The sequence below is a fragment of the Scomber scombrus genome, chromosome 1 (assembly GCF_963691925.1).
Source record: "Scomber scombrus chromosome 1, fScoSco1.1, whole genome shotgun sequence".
Classification (NCBI taxonomy): domain Eukaryota; kingdom Metazoa; phylum Chordata; class Actinopteri; order Scombriformes; family Scombridae; genus Scomber; species Scomber scombrus.
In genome coordinates, this window is record NC_084970.1 from 28,976,732 (window position 1) to 28,993,714 (window position 16,983).

General features: G+C 38.6%; 1 protein-coding gene across 1 annotated transcript in view; it reads left to right on the forward strand.

Annotated features, from left to right (window-relative positions):
• Positions 1–16,833, forward strand: part of itga11a (integrin, alpha 11a) — a 52,523-nt gene extending 35,690 nt beyond the window's left edge. The window contains exons 15-30 of the mRNA XM_062425119.1: positions 660–790; positions 2,110–2,276; positions 4,168–4,307; positions 5,077–5,187; positions 5,324–5,409; positions 5,551–5,761; positions 5,930–6,028; positions 10,316–10,392; positions 10,696–10,779; positions 11,084–11,174; positions 11,273–11,390; positions 12,015–12,094; positions 12,182–12,292; positions 12,470–12,565; positions 13,567–13,680; positions 15,533–16,833. Coding sequence (XP_062281103.1) covers positions 660–790; positions 2,110–2,276; positions 4,168–4,307; positions 5,077–5,187; positions 5,324–5,409; positions 5,551–5,761; positions 5,930–6,028; positions 10,316–10,392; positions 10,696–10,779; positions 11,084–11,174; positions 11,273–11,390; positions 12,015–12,094; positions 12,182–12,292; positions 12,470–12,565; positions 13,567–13,680; positions 15,533–15,610 — 1,794 coding nt within the window. The 3' untranslated portion in view covers positions 15,611–16,833. The remainder of the gene's footprint in view (positions 1–659; positions 791–2,109; positions 2,277–4,167; positions 4,308–5,076; positions 5,188–5,323; positions 5,410–5,550; positions 5,762–5,929; positions 6,029–10,315; positions 10,393–10,695; positions 10,780–11,083; positions 11,175–11,272; positions 11,391–12,014; positions 12,095–12,181; positions 12,293–12,469; positions 12,566–13,566; positions 13,681–15,532) is intronic.
• Positions 16,834–16,983: the final 150 nt, after the last annotated feature.

Consider the following 16,983-nt stretch of genomic DNA (forward strand, 5'->3'; position numbering starts at 1 on the left):
TTGAGCCTTGATTGACATAGGTATTCATCACAAAGAAGCATCTCTGCTTTACTGCCATATTTGTCGCCAGGGTTTGATATGCCTGCAGCATGCAATATTGTGAAATTTCTTTCCCTGAGCTCAAGTCTTAGATATTTCCCACAGGCAATTCGGCATACCATTGCGGAGCACAGAATTATAGTCTGCATGTTGAACTCCATTACCATGTAGACAAAATAAAACTTTAACAACCAAGAACACTGACAGAATTTTCGTAGAGCTGAATTACCTTTACTGAGCCAGTTTCAAGTTTTATTCCACCCATTTTATCCATTAACAGAGAGCAACAGCTGCATTAATCAATCTTAAGCTATAAACCATAAAATAGTTGCCAGTTGTATAAATAGAAATAGTGTAGTAGTAAGAATAGTGAGATGAGCTCACCACTGAAAGACCTCCAGTATATTTTAGTAAATGTTAGGAAATTTTCTAGGTGAATATCTTGGTTGTAAATTTAAAAATATGGTTCTCAATGCCAGTATTGTATTGCCAAAGATTGTTTTAACAATGTGTGTTAATTGCATTAATGACAGCTCTAATAATGTAACATTTCAAAATTTGTTGTAGTCTGCATTTACCTTCAGCTTGCTCTTACATTTGTTCGTCTGTCTCTGTTTCAGAGGATAGCAGCAGCAGACTTGGCCCCTGGCCTGCAGTACTTTGGCCGTAGTATCCATGGCGTGATGGACATGAATGATGATGGTTTAGTGGATCTGGCAGTAGGTTCCCTTGGTGCCGCTGTTCTCCTTTGGTTAGTATTTCACATTGTAAACTATTTCTCTAACCACACAGGCTCAGCTCTGGGCTGCTGTACTGTATGCATGCATTTTATAAGTTACTATAAGTAATTCCCTCTTATCGCTACTGTGATTAGTTCTCCTTTAACATTATAAAGTATAAAGCAGCTTGATAGTAATACCTCTTTAATGCAGAGCTCCTGCTTACAATAAAAAAAAGCTGTTAACTTCTCACCCTAGATATTCACAAATCACCTGAAAGTTTTGAGGAGGCAGAAATTTTAACCAATTAAGTTATATATTTAACTTGAACACAGACAATATTCAAGACATGTACAATGTCTTTTTACATTGTACACCACATTATTGCTTTTGTCTATATTGTACATATTATATATGACTCATTCTATTATATATATATATATATATATATACACTATTTAGTCTATTCTTACAGTATTTATCTAGTTATATCTGTAGGCTGTCACTATTATCATCTCAACCCAGATGCAGACAGGAGGAAAGCAGTTGGTAGGGAGCAAAACTGTTTTTATATCACCAAAGTAAAATGGCAGGCTAGAGGGGCTTAGGTGAGGGGAACTCTGGACACATGTGTGGCGATGGTCTCAGAATACTTGAATGGGGGAAAAAAAGAGTTAGACGGTGCAAACTGGAAGATTGGAAAACCTTTCATAATCTCTCACCTAAGAGGAGATTCAAAGCTTGAGTAGGTACTTTTCTACCATGAGTAGTACAACAATCTGGCACGGACTTGTAGTCTGTGCTGGTTTCTTATGGAGCTAGAGGGATTACTTGATTACAGGCAGGTGTTGTCTCAGGATGCACAGCAGGTTTGTGGAGAGCAGGAGAGAGGGAGAGAGGGAACGAACAGCACAACTCACCCACATAAAAGGCAGAAAATAAACAAAAATCCATTCACACAACAGGCAGGCTGGAGTAACAGAGGATTCGTGACATAGGCATTTGCTACTGTTGCATTATCTGATGGTAAATTGCATATCATTGCTCTTTTGCAACGGCAATAAAGTTTAATAAAAACTTAATTTAATTTCCTATTCCGGATAATCTTCAGACATAGTTGTCTTTTTATTTTGCCATCCTTTCCATGGACACCGATTGGAAAAAAGAAATGAAGTTTTTTGTAAACCTTTTTCGTAGTATAAACCTATTGTGTGCTGTAAGCTCACTTTAAGGTTGTAAAATCACAGTGTGAAATGAAAGTTACATAGAGAAAGCATCAGATTTTTTTAGAAATATTAAGTCTTGAGGGTTGTGAGTTGGATCCATCTTTAACACATTTATGCCCACACAGGTCACAGAGTGTTATCCGGATATATACCACTGTCCGGTTTGAGCCCAGTAAGATCAACATCTTTGTGAAGGACTGTCAGAGAGGTGGCAAAGACGTGACCTGTATGTCAGCCATTGTATGTTTCAACATCACTGCCAGGACAGCCATTCCTCCCACACAGGAAATTGGTAAGCCAGTGAAAATAATCCACTGTTGTGGAAGCATCTCAGAAAAAGTTTCCTCTTGTCTGTGGCTGATGTGAGGCATCTTTCCAAGATTAATAAAACCCCATTTCATCTATTGGAAAGCAGACCCTTTTACTTATTGCACACATTTTAAAATCTATAAATAGAACAAGACACTAAATATCCAGACATAATTCAGTCTTTTCATCTGGGATTAAATAAAAGCTTCCGACAAAAAGATGCTCACACTGCCAACTGTTCTATTGTCAAACCTTCAACAGGCCATTATTACTGATAGCTAAGATGCATTTTGGACTTGCAGCTGCAATATAGTTCAGCTTTTGTTTGGACTTTGGTACATGGTAGGAAGAAACATGGCTGTTTTTTTAGCTAGAAAAGGCATTCAGCCGTTTGAATGTATATCCTTCATGCCCTGGCTCAAACCAACATTTCAGCATGCGGCTTCCCGTAAAAGCTGTGATGGCTCCATCCATTCAGAGTGGCGCCAAAGCAAAACGTTTCTTTACTAGCATTAAGAGATTCTGATCTCACTGCTGTTTCTCTGCCAAAGCTAATCTTGCTGCCTCCAAAACTGGTATATCTGAGCCACTCCGGTGCTATCAAATGTTCATTTTATTATGTGAACGCTGGCTGGGATGTATCTACAAGTTTATCTCTGTTTTGTTCACTTTCCAAAAGATAATAGTTTCTGTGTAATTGTTGGTGTTGACAGCTCATAGACGACTCAATCCTGCAGAAGGGTTTTGTGCCACCGATAGCAGCCCACCTGCACACATGCACACAGTTTCTCCCCTCACAATTTGTTTTAAGAGACATGATGGCGGGGTCCAGTTTTACTTTGTATAGGGGGTGAGGAAGCAGAGGTGCAGGGGAGCATGTTCTTAGTTAACCTCTTGACCCTCTGACATCTTTATCAAATCTATTGGACGTGCCAAAACAGGGTTGAGGAGGAACAGAGGGACTTATCTTGTCTTCCATGGTTGCATAGAGTGGAACATGTTTATTTCATTTTCCTTTCATTGTCGTGTCTGGCCAGTAATGCGTGGCAGATGTACTAGTGTTTGTGAGCTCACTGTGGTCTGCTGTATAAAAGGGATCTATTTTTTCAGATTTTTTCTGAGTCAAGTTATAGGTATTTATGCAAATGTCTGTTTAGAGCATTTTAGAATGGTATTTAAACAAAATGATTCAACCAAATGATGCCCCTTTTTGCTCGCTGGATATCTTTCATATGTATTTAAGTGTAAAAAAGGATGACAAATGATGCTGTGTAGCCCAACAGCTCTTAAAGTAAGAAACCGTGAAAGTAGGAACTTCCATTGAATGTAGAGTTATCTAGTAACTACAAATGAACAGTTTATCTTATCCAAAAAGGAAAAAAAACTGCATTTTTGATTGATAACTGTAATTGGTGAAAAATGGAAAACAACTTCCTCTTTGGTGTCCATTATCTACCCAAATCTTTTTGAATACGGCATTATGATTACTGTCGCTCTTCTTGAATTCTCTAGTTGACCCCAAAACTGTATGCACATGTTCGGTCTCATTACATTTTTCCTCATGCCATGAAAACACGAGGCAGTAAATGGAAAGCTTCTCAAACAATGTGGCTTGGAAATGACTGAGTTGTGAAGCCAGAGGGTTTGGATACTTGTATATGTTGGTCACACATTTGTCATATGTTAAAAGTCAAGAGAATATTGCATTGCACAGCTACAGTGATGTCATTTACCATAGGTCGCCGCTGCCATTTGTCAATTAGTTTGCACTAAAATGAGTATAAGAATAGAAACCCATCTGTCTTACAAACATCTTAACCCAACAAGATCTTTTATGGTTTCACATAGGAATGTAATTTATTAACTCTTCTCAGGGATCAAATACAATGTCTCCATTGTGGAGCGACGTTTCAATCCTCGGGCCATAATGGACAACCCGAGCAAGCTGCAGTCTCAAAACCTGACCATTCTTCCTGGAGAACAAACCTGCGACCACATCTACTTCCACGTCATGGTGAGGCTCATTTATTCCAAAAAAAATGTGACATACACAGCCAAACCTTAACAAGAGCTTGCTTTTAATTTTATTTATTAATGTAATGCATTCCAGAGTTTTGAATATCATTAAAATGGTAGCATGGCTCAAAGATAGATAGATCAATAGATACTTTATTGTCTCCATGGGGGAAATTTTTCTTGGAGTTAGACCCATCAACACCAGCACACATAAGACAATAAACATACAAATGTACAATACAAAAGAAAACAATGCAAATAAAATCAAAATCATACCAATAGTGCAGAGTACAGTGCAGAAAAAATACAAACTAAAGCATCATTCTGTTAAGGTTTGTGTTAGGCCTATAGTACAGCTAGGACGGAAATGCCGAGGAATTCTCATTAGACTCTCTGGAAACCTTTAGTGTCATGTGAAGTGTTTTAGTTGTTTTTCTAATCTGATAAGAATATAATTCTGGCAGAATCACTGAATATTTTTGTGTAATAAACAAAAAGTGTCCAATGTTAAGATGATGAATTCCAGCGGAAAATACTTAAATCAGCTACCTCAGTCTCAACACATCAGCATTGCTGTCGATCATTCACATTGTTCAAAACCAACAAAGACTGAGATGAGAATCTTATAATCGTGTCTTCGGAGCGTTTCTGTTGTATGTACTTATATATATACAGTTTGAAAGCATAAAAACAACTTAAGGGTCATAGTTAAAGTGCTACAATAGAGTAAATACAGACTGATCTTTGTGTTTAATGTTTTATATTAGGAGACTACAGACTATGCGAGGCCCATAGTGTTTGCTGCACAAGTTGGGCTGCAGGATCCAAATCAGGGACCAGTTCTAGATGATAGCTGGCCAACTGTCGTAAGAACTGAGGTGAGAGTCGACTGACGGCTTATCGTGTCATTCTCACTCTAAAGTTATTGAAATGCGCCTACAATGCAATAAATACAATATGGAATGGAAGGTCTGGGTAGTTTCTTTCACTCATAAATCTTATCTCTTGCACTAGCTGCCCTTTTGGAACGGCTGCGATGAGGATGACCGTTGTATACCTGAACTAGCACTGCAAAGTATGACTGACCTGATGACTCGAAAGTAGGTACACACATACTTATCACAACACATAGCACACACAAGAGAATACACAGAAAACATTTAAACCCCAAGTAACCACTTAGCTCCTCTTTTTATTTATGATCTCCCTTTGTTTTCTCTTCCTCCCTCCCTGCCTCCTAGTCAGTTTTGTGCGCAGTCTGTACAGTCTCGAAGTGCTTTCTGCCGCAATGTAGACGAAGGAGAGATGGAGGGATCTCTGCGGGTTTTAGAGGGAAACAGGAGAAGGATGGTGGTGGACGTCCGATTGGAGAACAAAGGAGAAAATGCCTATAACACTTGGCTCAATATCACCTACTCACCCAATCTACGCTTCTCTAGCCTCATTGTCAAGGTATGAGAGAATTGTGAGACTCGTGAGGACAGATTTTTTTTCAAATTTTGTGAGAACATTTTATGTACAATACTTAAATTTAAGGAGTCTTAATTGGACCAGCAGACTGAGTTAAAAGCTGCATTAGCTGTAATAAAAATCCAAATTGTTGCTCTTCTTCTTGACCAGGACAACTCGGACATCAAGATAGAGTGTTACATTGAAGACAAACTGAGAAATGAGAAGATCTGCAATGTCAGCACTCCGTTTATGAGGGCCAAATCTCAGGTGAGAAGTGACAATGTGGATCACAGAGATATTTCACAAGAGAAAATGTATTTACAAGCCTAAAATATGATTGTGGAGTTAATCAGCTAATCAACAAAGGGAAACATCTAGACTTCAGTACATATGTTTTGCTTTTGTATTTATGTCCAAACATTAATGGATGGACTGGCAGATCATAAGGTTTTGCACTGACTCTGAAGCATTTTCTTTTATTTCATCTGACATTTTGTTCCTGGAAGGTTGCATTTTCTTTTGCAACAATTTAAAGTCCAAAAAGACCATATGGTTTTTGGGCAATAATAATCTTTTCTGTATTTATCCGACTAAATGGAAGCAGATGTTAAAGTTTATCTTTCCGACCATGAAAAAAATCAATCATATCTGAGTTTTGCTTGCACTTCTAACTAAAATAAAAAAATCTGTATTCAGTCTCACAGCCTGCATTGTGCTGCTTCTCAGCGCTTGAAAAAACATTGACGTGGACCATATTAGACCACAGGGGCCCAAAACACATGCTGCAGGCTTTAGATGACCATGACAGACCACACTGGTTAATGGAAGAACCACAAGCCAACCAGAGGAGCTCAGTTTAGTTCTGGTTTGTGTGATCCCTTCATTCTATAGTCTGACATAAAGATTTTCAGTGGCATTACTAAAAGTTGTCCTGTATTCAGGCTGCAAACTATAACTAATGCATATAGGAAGCAACCTTAATACCTTTACGATTCAATATATCATTATGACAGAAGTTTAAAATGCTTTCAGTGTCTTATCAAGTTAAAACAACACATCATAGATTAAGATTATTTACAGTCATGGCGTTTGGCCCACACAGAGCACAGTATGATGTGTTGTAGTTTTCCAGACCACTTAGATTGTTTTTCTTGAATAATCTCAAACCTGTAGACTCAAAGTTATTATACAGTCAGAGAAGGAAGTGTGAAATGAATGGATTTTTAATCAGAAAGATGATATGTTCTCATTGGCCAACAATTAAGAAGGCTGTATATTGACACAGTGCTGACATCTGTATGCACCTGTTATGTAAAATAAGATATTTAAAATACTGGTGTAGAACTGATATTTAAAGATTTAGTGGTGATACTTTGTTGTTTTTTTACTGTCAACAAATCCCCCACAAAGATGAATTGATTCAACTAACAAGTTAATGTCCTGTTTCGCCAAAGCCTACATATAGCATATTCCTCTGTGCCAAAGGCCTTCATTAAATCATCCTGCTGCTGTAGAAACTAACTAGAGCAATAAATCTGCAGCTGAAAATAGTTCCCAACAAATGCACTATTTACTCTTCGGTAATGTTTAATAAAAACTACAATGTTCAGCTGTTTTAGCCTATTTTTTTCTTTTTTAAAGAAAGTGTGTATTTATAGATTCATGTCTTCAGTAGGAACAAATTGGCTTGGAGCTGAGTGAGGAGACTGACTAACTCACTGTTGGTGTTTTGATGGCATTTCATTTATTGGCAACAAAAGGAAACATAAAATATCGCTAGCTGATCTCCTTTATGTCTTACTTGACAGTCCTCTAAATTGGTTTTTCATATGATAAAACCTAATGTTTACTTATTAGCAAGATACTCCATAGCCTTCCTCAGTGAAAGCTTTCCTAGGTTCATCACATGACCTACTTTAAGTATGAAACTTAAATCACCAGCTACATGGCCATATACCATTTACAACCACATGTTATGAGGTAATGATAGGCACAATTTCCATTAACTGTTGACAGCTGTAGGATATGGTCAAAAGCTAGTAAAGCCAGTAAGTGAACCTTTGAATGCATTATCACTGATGTGTGTTCCTGAGGTCAAGATTGAACCTCCACACTGAGGATTTTTCCTACTTAGTTTTCTGTAATGCAAGCTGTACCATAATACTGTTGTCTGAAAATGATTTTAAAGTGTTTTTAAAGCATATTCACACACATTAACTGCCCCTTATTAAGACATGAAAATCAGTAAAGTATCACCTTTTTTCCTCAATCTCATTCGATTATAATTACATTCTTAGTATCCATCTAAGTAAAAAGATAAATAGACCAGAGGAGCCTTCTTCTTTGGCCATTAAGAACATTTTCTCTCCCCTTTAGCCTAGTGCACCAGGTGAGACTGAGTGAAAGATACTGAAAGTTTCTCTTCTCATCTGTTACTGATTCTCACGTTCAATTCTGCTGTTTCTAAGCTTTTCCACAGGCTTGTAATGTCAGTGATATTTATGAGGGCCTGTGCTTTCCCGTGCATTTTACAGAAAGGTCTCTAGTTTTATTTTTAAGAGGGTGATGTTTGAATTAACTTTGATAGGGATGCAACTGATGGTACATTAAGTAGTTCAATTAAGATTTACTAAACAGAAAGCAGATTATAAATAAGCCATTTATCCCATTGATGTCTGAACAAATGTCTGCGCTGGTTTCCGTGCTGATACAAAGTCTGCTGACAAAGTCTGTGGGAATAAAGTACCGAAGGTGATTGAAAGAGTCTATGTAATGTCCTGACCACGTCATTATCACAAACAGCAGCCATCTCCTCGGCAACGACAACATCACCACATTTCTCTGTAATGCTCCCCAACAACTGAACCAAGAGGACTCTGGTCACCCTGTAAAACTCACTGAGTGATTCATACCCACTCATTCAGTCTGAACAGCGTCCAGAGCCACAAGGCTGATCTGCTCTGGTCGAAAGCCTTTTAAATATGTGGCACGGGGTTAAACAAGGCTGATTGTACACCGGTGCTGCTGCCAAACCAGCCCAAACCGCTGTTTTAGCTGAAGGGATATATGGACCTCAGGGCAAGCTTTTTAAAGTAGCCAGTTATCACTCTCGCTTTTACTTTTTACGGTTTCTTTTGACCTGTGGAAAACTAACATATACTACAGTATAAATTTGACTACCACAAAAAAAACATACTTTGTTTACAAGTTGATTGTAACAAATGTGGTTAGGGTTCTTGTGGATGTATGTAGAAATAACGATGGCTAGTTATTGCAATTAATTGTCTGAAGATTGACAGTGAATGTGGCTGAGGGACGGGGGCAGACGGCATCAACCCAGAGGAGGAAGAAAAGCTTCATGCTCTGCCTAAATTTCCATGTTCAACTATGCTGGCACACAAATTCCTCTAGCCACGGATCCATCATGTCTTCCAAACCCATACCACTTGCATGCGTGTGTGTGTTTGTGCATTTTTCTGTGTGTGTTTTCATTTAACTTTCTTCCTAATGAACATCATTTAGAGTCACCCAGTTCTTTTGAAAACAGGCTGGTAAAAAAAAAAAAAAAAGAGAGAGACATGAACTTTCTTTTCTAGGACAACCAACACAAAAGTGGACAGGGGTCATTTTTCATAGCTTGGACACCATAACATGAAAAGAGGTCATCGTTTATGTTTGTGCTATATCAGGGATGAGTCAGTCTATACGGAGGAGGGAAGCTACAGTAAACCTTGTAATGCATTCCTCGTTGGCCAGACGGAATCCGTCAGGATTTCATTATGGCATGAAGGACTGTAAACAACGCTCTGCTCTGCTGTGCTCAGTTTGCTTTCTGCTGCCAATCAACCCTCCTCTCCTCCCTCCTCCTCTCCTCTCTTTTCTTCTCCTCCCCTCTCCTTCCCTGCCTTTGCATGTAGACTTCGGTTCTCCCTCTGTTTTTGTTTAGGATTGCTCAATTGCTTCCATTTTCTCACAGCACTGGTTGCTTCCTCTGTTCCTCTCTGTCCTTTCTTCTCCTCCACCTCCCTGCTGATGTGTGTGTGTGTGTGTGTGTGTGTGTGTGTGTGTGTGTGTGTGTGTGTGTGTGTGTGTGTGTGTGTGTGTGTGTGTGTGTGTGTGTGCGTGTGAACATGTGTGTGTGTGTGTGAACATGTGTGTGTAGTCATGTTGATTTGTATTTAGGGCATTGTCCTAAAATAAGGGGAAATTCCCTGGCTCTCTTTAAGCAGTAGCAACTGTGCCGCAGTTTGCCTCCGGGTCAAAGCACAGGACTTATGGCAGGTTATTGCAGGCTTTACTCCTTAATCCATAATGCAGGACCTTTACTGTTGGAAAGGGGGTATACAGTAGCATATGGGGTCAAAAGAAGCTCTCGACCCATGTCTCAGTGTTCATGTCATAAAAATTTAGTGGTGATATACAGGTAATATTTGAAGACACGCTGGTTTTATCTTTCCCCTTTAATAAAGATTTGGTGTGTAAAAGATGAAATTATTTTACAGCCATGCAATTAATGAGTTATTATCTTCTAAACTTTATTGTTGTTTCCTATAGGTATCATTTCGTCTGGAGTTTGAGTTCAGCCGTACTGTCTTCTTAGAGCACGTCAGGATCATCTTGGAGGCCAGCAGGTGTGGAAACAAGTTTAAACCTTTATCTGTATTGTAAAAGTGTTCACATCTATTGTAAATAGGTTTTCTCACTGCATGTCAAGAGATCTGTCCCTAACTGTCATTATTATCCTTGTTAGTCTTAACAAGCAACATAGAAACCCCTGAAATAACAACCAAGCACCAGTTCTGCCTGGGAAAAAAAGAAGAACATGAACCTCTTGGCATCTCCTGAACCTCATTGAGAAATATTTGAACTGGCTTGTCCTTCTTATTTGAACTTCCTCTCATTCTTTGAATATTTTTGTCTTGTTCTGTTCACAGTGATGGCGAGGAAGTGAGCACAACTGACAATTTCAACGATATCTATTACTCACTGAGATATGAGGGGGACCTTCTATTCACGAGGTATGTCTTTTTGTTATAGCTTAACAAACAATGCATGCAGTTGCTGTACTGTATCACTTGTGGTGATTTTGGAAACCGTGAACTTGGGCATGCAAGCAGCTGGAACAAAGTAATTTAATGCCATCTGGGAAATGTTAAAAAAAGATAATTGTGGGAAAATAAGTTGCTGATAATGTAACTGAAATGGGGTTTTGTTATCATGTACTCCATTGCACAACAAATGAGCAAAGATAAAGCAAAGACAAGTGGAAGATAATTGCATCTAACTTATTACTTCTTCATTTTTTATTCTTTACTTCAAAAGGGATTCAAATCCGACTCGGTATGAGATCAAATCGGAATTGTCATTGGAGGAGCCGGGGATTATCGGTCCTCCTTTCAACTTCACTTTTCAGGTAAGAACTAACTGTATCATCACTGTGACTTTAATTTACTGCACAGTAAAACACAGCTGGGTAATAATTTACACAAGTTACTCCTTGCTGCCTCTCAGATCCAGAACCTTGGCTACTTTCCAGTAAAGGATCTGCAGCTCAACATTGAGATCCCAGAAATGACAAAAAATGGGAACCAGCTCCTGCAGATATCTGACTTTCATATTGACCAGGTGAGTGTCAGTGATTTAAAGTGAGTAAGTAACTAAGTTTTGAAAGAATGATAGGAGATTTTTCTTCAAGCTGTAAACCATAAAACAGACCCCTGCTAAATTCATTTCACTTGAGGCCACAGTTGTTGTTGGTCAGCTGAAGTCACATGAGCTCACCTTAAAGAGCTAGTTAGTGTAGTGTAAGCTAGTGTTACTGCTTGTAAAAGAGCTAGTATAGTAATTCTTGAACTCATCTAAATAGGACAGCTTTAGAGGTGTTGGTAGGCCTGTTTTTTTAGCTTTGGACAGAGGCAGGTTAGCCCCTCCGGATCTCATGTGGCGCCACTTCAAGTAGAAAATTGAGCCCCACAAGAGCAGCCCATTGTGGGGTGCATTACTAGCGTGAAATGCACGGCACGTGTGGCCCCCATAGTGTGGGGCCCAGGTGGTGCCCTAGCGGACAGCCCACACCCAGCCCAAAGTGTGACCCCGACTATTTAATGACACAAGATTGATATTTATCTTCTTGTATTTCCCAAAACATTTCAAATCCAGAACAGTATCAATGCTTGCTTTTGATTTAATTCCAACACACCTCAGACTGTTCATACTGACAGATACTTTTACTATCATGTCACACATCAGAGAGACGGAACACGCTGTTTACCTCCGCAGCATGTGGCACAGAGCCGAGCATCACCTGAGGACCTGTCACGCTTCTCCCGCTTGGTAAAGTACAAAGAAAGAAGCTTATTCCCAAAGCAATTTTTTAAAACACGTTCTAAGGTAACTTTTTTCCTGATTGTCTTCACACAGAACCGATCCAACACCTTAACTCTGCCAATCCAGTGCACTGTCAATGTGGCTTCCTACAGAGATATTGCCGTTAGAATCAGAGGAGCTCTACGAATAGATACCTTACACGCAGTGAGTATTAAATCCAAAATATGCATGTAGTGCAAATTTCCCCAGTTGTATAACAAGGCACATGTATTCAATCTCTTTGTTATTCTCCTTTGACCCTGTAGCAACAACATCTTTGTAGTATTTCAGCTGTGTGATATGCTTGCAAAAAATGACAGCATGTTGTGATTTCCTGTCCAGCTGAAGTTTAAAATCCTGGAGCTGGTAATCAGTGCATCGGTGGAGCTCCCCTCCTCCAGCCGCATGTTTCTACATGAAGAGAGGCCTGTCAGACATGTGAGTCAACAACAACTGATGCTATAAACTGCCTCTGCCCCGGGTTTGACCTGACTCAAATCTGAGCATCATCATTTGATCAGATTTAGGCCCTGCCTGATCCTTTTGTATCTTATCCATGTGTGAATACACAGTTTTTTGTTTAAGGAGCCCAGTCTTCAGAACTGATTCTAATGGGTTTATTCAGACAGTAAAAATATATCTAATGTTACTATTTTTATTTGTAAGACGTTAAACAAGAACATGTTTTGCTAGAGTTCCAACTTTGTGGTAAAATAGCAGTGGTTTCTAATTCAGTTTAGCACAGTATTGCACAACTGAAGCATTGCAGAGTCTCACAGTTAATGGTTGGTATTGGAGCACATGTGCTGTGTGGTGCTCAGGGACCGAAAGGACCAGCAGCACAACATGTAATGGTCTACTGTAATATACTAATCTTTGCTGCCATCTATTGGCCAGTACAAAGAGTCATACAGTGTCCTTTTTTGTGTTTTTGTTGATCAGTGCACACCAGGTGCTTTCAGATGAAGTAAGTAAATATAGATCTAAATATTTTGTGATTGTAAAAAAATGGAATGGATTTTGGATTTAATGTGATCCGGATGTCAGCATACCTGCATTGCCATTAGTGATTCATCATTCGTTTTCAGTCCTTTTTTAGACTAATTTAACAATTTTATTCTACTTATCTCTTGGAGTTTCATTACAAATTAAAATCAAAATGAGTGTCCATGTGCTGAGCATAACTATTGTAACAAACGTCTTTTTTTATCCAGTATAATCATCATAATTATTTCCTGTGAATGTCACCGTTGTGTTATCTTTAGTGTCTGTAGTCATTATAGACTATTATACAGTATACAATAGCACACTCAATTTATGTATCTATTATACACATTACACTGTCAAAGGTACAAAAAACTCTTTTAAACTGAATTCAGTGCGTATTTCAAAAATGAATTAGGTTTTATGGACTCATATCGTCTCATCTTGTTCAACAGATTATATTGGAGATCAGGAAGGAGGGAGATTACAGAATCCCGACCTGGATTATTGTTGGTAGCACGCTGGGAGGACTCTTATTGTTAGCCCTGCTCAGTCTGGCTCTATGGAAGGTAAGTCGTCATGCTGTTCACCATGCTGTGCACAATTATTAGTCATTAGGTAAAAAGAAAACAGGATCATTATATGTAATTACAGGAAGACCCACTTTATGTTCTTCTTGACCTGCAACCAATTGACTGTGTCTCTGTGCTGATGACTTTAGGTAGTAGAGTTGAGTAGGTAGTAGCATTTACCTTACTAATCATCTCTCTGCTACATTTGAAGTTATTTTAAGTTTTCATTGGTCTCATTTAAACATGAACTGTATAGGCACAGCAGTACCTTAGTGTAGGGCTACACTGCCATCCTCTGGTAGAGAATAAAATCATGCCTGTACACAGATTAAAGATTAAAACTCCCCAATCTGACTTTCACAATTTTCAGAAAATCCATTTGTCAAACATTTTTCTAACATTTGTCAAATGCCTTGAAAACTGCTCATATTGATAAAAACAGTTTTTACAATTTTATGACTACACCACATATCTTGAAAAGGGAATTTCGGCTAAACAATGTACAGAGAAAAACTGACAAAAAATGAAACATTTACTCCATGTGACTTTCCTATACGTGGACATGTTCTAGTTGGAGTACTAATGGTGTAATTATACTGACTATAGAGGCTCATTTTGAGGTAAAAGGTCAAACAGGTAATAAAGACAGCCTCACATTTATGGTCAACACAGGAGCCATTGAGTAAAACACAATCTCACTCCCCTCACACACACACACCCCGCACAGACACAGACACACACACACACACACACACACACACACACACACACACACACACACACACACACACACACACACACACACACACACACACACACGTTCACTCAGCTTTTGGCCATGTGTCACTTAGAAATTACTTTTTTGTGTCATGAACCGGTTCAGAGTCAGCGACAAAAAAGGAATCACTCATGAATAAGCTTCTAAAATAACATTTATTATCAACATTCATTCACTTCAGCTGTACAACAAGAGACCTACAAACAAAATTAACTCAAAGTAACAAGATAAAATATGCATGTTAAAAAGTATTTTATGTAGTCTGACCGGGGTTTATTTTGTAACATAGAAAGCCAGAACAGTTAACTTGAATGTACTCCAAAAACATTATATTAAAGGACTTTATTACATCATGGTGTAAACACAACTGTAGATCATTTTTCCAACCTGTTCCCACACTACCTCCAAAACTCTCCCATTTACATCACTGCTACCACAGATGGGCAAAAAAAAAGAATCAAAATAAATATAATATACAGATGTGTATTTTCTAAATATCTACGGATTTACACACACATACAGACATATAAACCCCTAATCTACATAGACCTATACTGTTTATTTAAAGATTTACAGTCTCTGCAGAGAAAAAAATCCCAAAGTAACCCTTTTTCTGTGGGTATGCATTAAGGTACACATGCACAACAGAAAGTATGTGTGTGTAAATATGTAAATGGCATGTCATCTTTCCTCTTAAAGCAAAGCAAAGCAAGTTTAATTGTGTTGCATCTTTTAAACACAGAGGAAGCTCAAAGTGCTTTACATAAGACAAATCTATTAAAGTATAATAACATGAATGAAAATTGACAAAAATAGTAGATAAAGAACACAGTTTATATGCTGTTGCAGTGTAGTGATTACTCTACCAAATTTAATCAAGTTAATTAATGTGCAATTGAAAAATGTAATGATTTGAAAGTGGTAAAAGATAACCATTTTATCAAGATGTTTCTTATCTGTTAAATTCAGTACCAAAAAGTTTGTTTTCTGAAGTTGTAAATGCTCTGAAATTCTCACAAATGTCATCATTTATTTATCTGTACTTGTTGTCTTAATTTCCCTTCTTTTCAGCTTGGCTTCTTCCGGAGACAGAAGCGGAGAGACGAGGACGAGCAAGAGGCAAACGGGAAAGTGGCAGAGGAGCGGTAACGCAGGCTGAGGGCCCCGATCAGACACCTTTTCCACAGGGGACCCGACACTCAGGGACCAACCCGCCTCCCCCTGTTCCCCAAGACCACAGTGGCACCGCGTAGACAGCTCCGCTTGATCGCTGAGGCAAGGCTTGTTCAGTGCACTGGATCTGCCCCACGCCACGACCCCCGGACCCCCCCGAGAGTCAGCACTGTCATATTCACTTAGCATTCCTGCACTGTTACGACATTAGGGCCTTCTTTGTCTATGTATTCCACTGCCCTTGATGTCGTCCCTTCACAGATCTCGGAGCTCTCGATTTCTCGGCTATGGGCTGGAGTTCTGGTGCTTTTTCTGGCCGCTTGAAAAGAAGATTAGAGGGAGCTTTGATCGATCTGTTCCAAGAATTTCAGGCTGCAATTCGCCTTTGAGGCATGCGTTAGCCAATCACTCTTTTGTCTCTTCCTGATGTGTATTTATTTAACTCTTATGATAAATTTTAAAATACATGAAAAACCTCAAGGGTGACTCGCCACCCAAAAGCTTACGCAAATGTAAAGATATTTTACTGTACATTGAATTCGATGTTTAAAAGATTTTATCTGCAACACGTTCAGTTGACTTGCATAATAATTTATGACAAAACAAAACTGAAAACTAAAGTCACCAGAGTACAAAGAAGATTCATGATGTTTTACTTTCAGAGACTTTTCTTGATCTTTTGCTACAGAGAAGAATCTTCTAAACATGCATCCTGCTCCTTGGAGTTCACTCTTTTTCTTTTGATATTTTCATCCTGGAAAACGTGAAGGATGATCTTTAAACATTTGATGCACTTTTACTTTGTACAAAATTAACTTGAATTTTGTAAATACTCAAGTACCTTTTTATACCCTTTCAAATATTATAATGGTTTTCAGTATTTCCACGTGGTTTATGGCATTACTTTGTAACATAAGCAACAAGGCAAAGGAAAACAAGTCAGCTTTGGGTTATTGAACTTGTTTTGAGACAGTTGCATGCCTTTTTAACATGCAATGCATCAGAACAAAAGGTTTGCATAAAATACTGCAGCCACCTGTTCAGGATATTTTTAACGAAGAAGAACTGTATCAAAATGATATTTAGATGCCATAAAAGTGAGTCCAGTAAACGCACATTGCTTACAGTGTGTCAACACCATCCTGGTGTTACCAATGAATGTCAGTTTGTACTGTTTGATAAGGTGTGAAGAGCTGTAATACGCCTACAAATAAAACATTGTATATGTCTACGAATGCAACACTTTTTAATGAAAAACCTGAATGATGAGTTTCACCTGCAGAAAGAAGGCCTGAAGAGGCACGAGTGCAACCGCGTTTGTGTCACTTAAAGGGTTACGTCAGCACTGC